General features: G+C 40.7%; 1 protein-coding gene across 1 annotated transcript; it reads left to right on the forward strand.

Annotated features, from left to right (window-relative positions):
- Positions 1 to 203: 203 nt before the first annotated feature.
- Positions 204 to 1,163, forward strand: LOC128050997 (olfactory receptor 2T12-like). Its single transcript, XM_052643505.1, has one exon. It carries the CDS (start codon positions 219 to 221, stop codon positions 1,161 to 1,163), a length of 945 nt encoding a protein of 314 aa, XP_052499465.1. The 5' UTR covers positions 204 to 218.
- Positions 1,164 to 7,706: the final 6,543 nt, after the last annotated feature.

The following is a 7,706-nucleotide window of genomic DNA, read 5'->3' on the forward strand; positions in this document are numbered from 1 at the left end:
ACTGAAAATATTAACATTTATTAACATTCCATTATAGAGAAGTGGATGATAGGTCAAGAAGACTCATTATAAACAGGAAGTAAGGCATTGAATCAGGTCCTTGGATCCCATATCCACTACATACCCAGAAGTTAAGAAGTTGAACTATGATTTTTGGATAATAAAAGCCCTTACATTTTCTTTTTTTTCCATTTCCAGTGTCATATCCAGCAGAAATCATGGAGAAGAGAAATGCAACCTCAGACTTTATTCTCCTAGGAATCTTTAAGCACACAAAATCCCACCTCTTTCTATTTATGATGGTGCTGACGATGGCCATTGCTTCCTTGATGGCCAATGCTCTCATGCTTCTCCTGATTCTCCTGGACCCCCGACTCCATAGGCCCATGTACTTCCTACTGAGCCAACTCTCCCTCATGGACCTGATGCTGGTTTCCTCCATCGTGCCCAAAATGGCTGCTGCCTACCTGACATGGAACAAATCCATCTCTCCTGCTGGCTGTGGGTTGCAGATTTTTGTCTCACTCATGCTTGGTGGTGGAGAGAGTTTCCTCTTAGCTGCCATGTCCTATGACCGTTATGTAGCTGTTTGCCACCCACTGAGATACCCTGTACTCCTGAACTGGCCATTATGTATTCAAATGACTTTGGGCTCTTGGTTCCTGGGGGCAGCTGATGGGCTCATGCAAGCGGCCACTACACTGAGCTTCCCATTTTGCAGTGCTCACGAGATCGATCATTTCTTCTGTGAGGCCCCCATGTTGGTGCGTTTGGCTTGTGCTGACACATCAGTCTTTGAAAATGTCATGTATGTTTGCTGTGTGTTAATGCTCCTAATTCCCTTTTCCTTCATTCTGACTTCCTATGGCCTTATTCTCTCTGCTGTTCTCCATTTGCGTTCTCAAGAAGCCCTCAAGAAGGCTTTCGCCACCTGTTCCTCCCATTTAGCTGTGGTGGCACTCTTTTATGGACCTGCTATTTTTATCTACATGAGACCCAAATCCTATAGGTCAGCTAACCATGATAAGGTTGTGTCAGCATTCTACACTATCTTTACTCCTGTGCTGAACCCCCTCATCTACAGTTGGAGGAACTGTGAGGTCAGAGAAGCCTTGAAAAGGTGGCTGGGAAAATGTGCAGACTTCAAATGTCAGCAAACTTAGTCCCAGTATTTATCATTACCCATTGTCAAATTATTCAAGTTATTAGCATTATAACCATATTATAGCTATCTCTTCTTTAGTAATGCTTGAAGAGAAAATTAAATTCAATGATTGGTATAATAGGAAGTTGTTAAGAATTGTCAGTCTACCGTGTGTGTGTGTGTGTGTGTGTGTGTGTGTGCGCGCGCGCGCTCCCTCAGTCCCTCAGTAGTCTGACTCTTTGTGACCCCATAGACTGCAGCCTGCCAGGCTCCTCTGTCCATGGGCTTTTATAAGCAAGGATACTGGCCCATATCAAGATATAATGTTTCTTGAGCTTTTAATATTTGCTATACCTCATGCTCGGAGAAGGCAATGGCACCCCACTCCAGTACTCTTGCCTGGAAAATCACATGGACGGAGAAGCCTGGTAGGCTGCAGTGCATGGTGTCGCGAAGAGTCGGACACGGCTGAGCGACTTCACTTTCACTTTTCACTTTCATGCATTGGAGAAGGAAATGGCAACCCTTCCCAGTGTTCTTGCCTGGAGAATCCCAGGCTCGGGGGATCCTGGTGGGCTGCCGTCTATGGGGCCGCACAGAGTCAGGAATGACTGAAGCGACTTAGCAGTGTACCTCAAGCTAAGCAGCAAGAATTCTGGAGTGGGTTGCCATTATCTTCTCCTGAGGATCGAATTCACCTCTCCTGCATCTCATGCACAGAAAGGCAGATTCCCTTACCTCAGAAGCCTGAAATTATTTTGCATCCTACGACAACCATGTGATATAAGTATTTTGATTCCCATTTTCTAAATAAACAGGAAGTTAGTTAAATATTATCGCCAATAACAAAGAGTGAAAAATGTTAAAATAGGACTGATATTTTACATCTTTCTAGTAATTTATTCTTAATATTATGTTTTCTATGTCTTTGCTCTGTGCGTTTCTAATAATTAAATATAGAGATCAAAGAAAGATAAGAACACTGCTATTTAGCTATAATTTAAAATGAAAGCCCATGGCACAGGAGAAAGTGCGTAATTGAAATGTGTTAAATTGTCACAATATTGTTTTTCATTTCTCTGCAGACTGTATTATTCGGTGTTTGAAGGCAGTCTTTTCAATTCATTCAACTTTTCATTTAAGTAATCCATACCTTTCCCCAGGATCTAATTGTAACTGTAGCAAGTAATATCTTTTAACACAAACCACAAATAAACTCTTATTTTTGAAACTGATTTTGTCCATAATATTTGAAGGGTATATTGATTTATGATGGACATGGGTCCATGGATGTGACCTGAGATGCATAAATATGCTCAGTCTTAATAAACCACCTGATGATAATGAGTTTTCAAATGTGAGTAAGAATCAGCTATTTCTTTTTTAAAAGTTATTTCAGACACTTGATCTCTGCAAATGTGCAGATCACTAGGGTTATTTCTTATGCAAAATACAAGTCACTCCCTAAGGGTTGGGAAAGAGGACTATTTATCTGTTAAAGGCACAACCTAGGCAAATACAACAGAACATTTGGCCATCAAAGTCAAACGCCCATCAGAAACTGCATAAATTGGCCTATGCAATCACAGATGACACCACTCTTATGGCAGAAAGTGAAGAAGAACTAAAGAGCCTCTTAATGAAAGCAAAAGAGGAGAGTGAAAAAGTGGCTTAAAATTCAACATTCAGAAAACTAAGATCATGGCATCTGGTCCCATCACTTCATGGGAAATAGATAGTGAAACAGTGGAAACAGTGTCAGACTTTATTTTTCTGGGCTCCAAAATTACTGCAGATGGTGATTGCAGCCATGAAATTAAAAGATACTTACTCCATGGAAGGAAAGTTATGACCAACCTAGATAGCATATAGAAAAGCAGACATTACTTTGCCAACAAAGGTCCATGTAGTCAAGGCTATGGTTTTTCCAGAGGTCTTGTATGGATGTGAGAGTTGGACTGTGAAGAAAACTGAGTGCCAAGGAATTGATGCTTTTGAACTGTGGTGTTGGAGAAGACTCTTGAGAGTCCCTTGGACTGCAAGGAGATCCAACCAGTCCATTCTGAAGGAGATCAGTCCTGGGTGTTCTTTGGAAGGACTGATGCTAAAGCTGAAACTCCAGTACTTTGGCCACCTCATGTGAAGAGCTGACTCATTGGAAAAGACTCTGATGCTGGAAGGGATTGGGGGCAGGAGGAGAAGCAGACGACAGGGGATGGGATGGCGAGATGGCATCACTGACATGAGTTTGAGTGAACTCCGGGAGTTGGTGATGGACAGGGAGGCCTGGCATGCTGCAATTCGTGGGATCGCAGAGTCGGACACGACTGAGAGACTGTACTTGGGGCTGGGTCTTAGTTGCCTCATTTCCTTGAAACAAGCAAGCTCTCTAGCTGTGGTTGTTGTTGTTCAGTCTCTCAGTCCTGTCTAACTCTGACACTGTGGACTGCAGCATGCCAGGCTTCCCTGTCCTTCACTATCTCTGGGAGCTTGCTTAAACTCGTGTCCATTGAGTCAGTGATGCCATCTAACCATCGCATTCCCTGTTGTCCCCTTCTCCTCCTGCCTTCAGTCTTTCCCAGAATCAGGGTCTTTTTCAAATGAATTGGCTCTTTGCATCAGGTGGCCAAAGTATTGGAGCTTCAGCTTCAGCATCAGTCGGTCCAGTGATATTCAGGATTGATTTCCGTTAGGACTGACTGGGTTGGTCTCCTTGCAATCCAAGAGATTCTCTCTCTCTCTCTTTTTTTTTAAAGTATATGCGTAATTTCTTTACTGAAGTATAGTTGATTCACACTGTTTCATGTGTACAGCAAAGTGATTCAGTTATACATACATATATATATATTATTTTCAGATTTTTCCTGTTATATGTTATTATAGATATTGAATATAGTCTCTGTGGTATTCAATAGGTCCTTGGTTTTTTTATCTATTTTAAGAGATTCTCAAGAGTCTTCTCCAACACCACAGTTTGAAAGTGTCAGTTCTTCATTGATAAGCCACTGTTACGGTTCAACTCTCACATACATACATGACTACTGGAAAAACCATAGCTTGGACTAGATGGACGTTTGTCTGCAAATTAATGTACGTATTATTTAATACTTTGTCTAGGTTTGTCATAGCTTTTCTTCCAAGGAGCAAGCATCTTTAATTTCATAGCTGCAGTAACCATCTGCAGTGATTTTGGAGCTTAAGAAAGTAAAGTTGACACTTTATTGTCTGCCACTGTTTCCACTGTTTCCCCATCTATATGCCATGAAGTGATGGGACCAGATGCCATGATCTTAGTTTTTTGAATGTTGAATTTTAAGTAAGCTTCTTTTCACTCTCCTTTTTCATCTTCATCAAGAGGCTCTTGGTTCTTCTTCGCTTTCTGCCATAAGGGTGGTGTCATCTGTGTATCTGAGGTTACTGATATTTCTCCCAGCAGTCTTGATTCTAGTTTGTGTTGCATCCAGCCCAGAATTTTGCACAATGTACTCTGCATATATGTTGAGTTCCACTCAACAAGCCAGGGTTTCCCAAAAGCGTGATATGGCAAAAGAATGAGAAAGACACAAGAATTGAAAGCGAGGATCAGGGGGCCAACACTGCTCTGATGTGAAAGTGCCCAAACTGATCAAATCAGCTTTATTATATGTTTTCAGGCAGGGGAGTACATCCAAGGGAGACATGCTCTCACAAACATATGGAACGATATGGTTATTAAAGATAGGCTAGGAAAGTAACATAAAGATTAGCTAAGAAATATTTACTTTTAAATAATGATTTAGGTTGCTGTCTAAATAACAAAGCTCCAGATATGAAAAACATTTTACTCAGAGACGTCAGGTCATGGAACAGTCTGATGATGGCTTTTCACCTCTGGGCACACATCCTGCTTTCAAGATGTTTTTCTGTTCCCTCTGGACTTAATCCAAGAGTCATATGTCTTGTATCTGGTCAGCAAGATTGATAATGCTTTCACATGCCTTTCATGGAGTCTGCTTTTTCTCTGTTGTACTTGCTTCCTACACATAGAAGTTAAATAAGCAGGGTGACACTATATAGCCTGATGTACTCCTTTCCCAATTTGGAACCAATCTGTTGTTCTATGTCCAGTTCTAACTATTGCTTCTTGACCTGAATACAGGTTTTTCAGGAGGCAGGTAACATGGTCTATTATTCCCATATCTTGAAGACTTTCCCATAGTTTCTTGTGATGTACACAGTCAAAGGCTTTGGCATAATCAATAAAGCAGAAGTACATGTTTTTCTGGTATTCTCTTGCTTTTTCGATGATCAAACCAATGTTCGCAATTTACTTCTGGTTCCTCTGCCTTTTCTAAATTCAGGTTGAACACCTGGAATTTCACAGTTCACTTACTGTTGAAGCCTGGCTTGGATAATTTTGAGCATTACTTTGCTAGTGTGTGAGATGAGTTCAATTGTGCAGTCATTTGAACATTCTTTAGCATTGTCTTTCTTTGGGATTGGAATGAAACTGACCTTTACCAATCTTGTAACCACAGATGAGTTTTCCAAATTTGCTATCATATTGACAGCAGCACTTTCACAGCATCACCTCTTATGTGAAATAGCTGAACTGGAAATAGTTTTTAAATGAAATAGCTTTTAGATGAAATAGTTCATCTTTAAAGTGAAATAGCTCACCTGGAATTCCATCACCTCCACTAGCTTTGTTCTTAGTGATGCTTCCTAAAGTTCACTTGACTTTGCATTCCAGGATGTCTGGCTCCAGGTGAGTGAACACGCCATCATGGTTATCTTGGTAATGAAGATCTATTTTGTATAGTTCTTCTGTGTATTCTTGCCACCTCTTCTTAATATCTTCTGCTTCTGTTAGATTCATACCATTTCTGTCCTTATTGTGCCCATCTTTGCCTGAAATGTTCACTTAGTATCTACTTTTCTTGAAGAGATCTCTAGCCTTTCCCATTCTATTATTTTCCTCTATTTCTTTGCACTGATCACTGATCACCTCTATTTCCTTTCTTATCTCTGTGTGCTATTCTTTGGAACTCTGCATTCAAATGGGTATATCTTTCCTTTTCTCCTTTGTCTTTCACTTCTCTTCTTTTCCCAGTATTTGTAAGGCCTCCTCAGACAACCACTTTGCCTTCTGGCATTTATTTTTCTTGGGGATGCTCTTGATCACTGCCTCCTGTACAATGTCACAAACCTCCATCCATAGTTCTTCAGGCACTCTGTCTATCAGATCTAGTCCTTTAAATCTATTTCTCACTTCTGCTGTATAATCATTAGAGATTTGATTTAGGTCATACCTGAATGGTCTAGTGGTTTTCCCTACTTTCTTCAATTTAATTCTGAATTTTGCAATAAAGAGCTGATGATCTGAGCCACAGTCAGCTCCTGGTCTTGTTTTTGCTGACTGTATAGAGCTTCTCCATCTTTGGCTGCAAAGAATATAATCAATCTGATTTGGGTATTGACCACCTGTCAATGTCCATGTGTAGAGTTTTCTCTTGCATTGTTAGAAGAGGGTGTTTGCTATTATCAATGTGTTCTCTAGGCAAAACTCTGTTAGCCTTTGCCCTGCTTCATTCTGTACTCCAAGGCCAAACTTCCCTGTTACTCCAGGTATCTCTTGACTTCCTACTTTTGTGTTCCAGTCTGATTAAAAGGACATCTTTTGGGAGTTGGTTCATAGAACCATTTAAAGTCAACTTCTTCAGCATTACTTGTTGCAGCATAGACTTGAATTACTGTGATAATGAATGACTTGCCTTGGAAATGAACAGAGATCATTCTGTCATTTTTTAATTGCACCCAAGTACTGCATTTCTGACTCTTTTGTTGACTATGAGGGCTACTCCATTTCTTCTAAGGGATTCTTGTCCACAGTAGTAGATATAATGGTCATCTGAATTAAATTCATCTGTTCCAGTCCATTTTATTTCACCAATTCCTAAAATGTCCACTTTCACTCTTGCCATCTCCTGTTTGATCGCTTCTAATTTACCTTGATTCATGGACCTACCTAATATTCCAGGTTCCTATGCAGTATTGTTCTTTACAGCATCAGACTTTACTTGCATCACCAGTCACATCCACAACTGGGCATTGTTTATGCTTTAGCTCTCTTCAGTCTTTCTGGAGTTATCTCCAGTCTTCTCCAGGAGCATTTTGGGCACCTGTCACCTGGGAAGTTCATCTTTCAGTGCAATATATTTTTTCCTTTTCATACTGTTCATGGGGTTCTCAAGGCAAGAATGGGGTCACAATTACCTCTGGGCAGATGGATATGTAGTAACAGACTCTGCTCTGTTTCATGGGTGGGCTGTTGTTTTGACTCTGTAATGTGCATAACTGCAAGCTAGAGACCCAGGACAAACAAAACAGCTGACTGAGTTCCCTAACCAGTAAGGTCACTAGCTTGGCTTTGTAAATGAGCAGAATTGCTGGTTGAGGTCTCTGTTCAGGCTCCACATGGGACAGAAATTCAGTCTTCCAATATTAGTATGCTTCTTTCTCTAAACCTTCCACTTTCCTTCCCTATCTGATCCTTAATGGCACAGCTCTGCAGATTTCCCAG

The sequence above is a fragment of the Budorcas taxicolor genome, chromosome 7, assembly GCF_023091745.1.
Source record: "Budorcas taxicolor isolate Tak-1 chromosome 7, Takin1.1, whole genome shotgun sequence".
Classification (NCBI taxonomy): Eukaryota; Metazoa; Chordata; class Mammalia; order Artiodactyla; family Bovidae; genus Budorcas; species Budorcas taxicolor.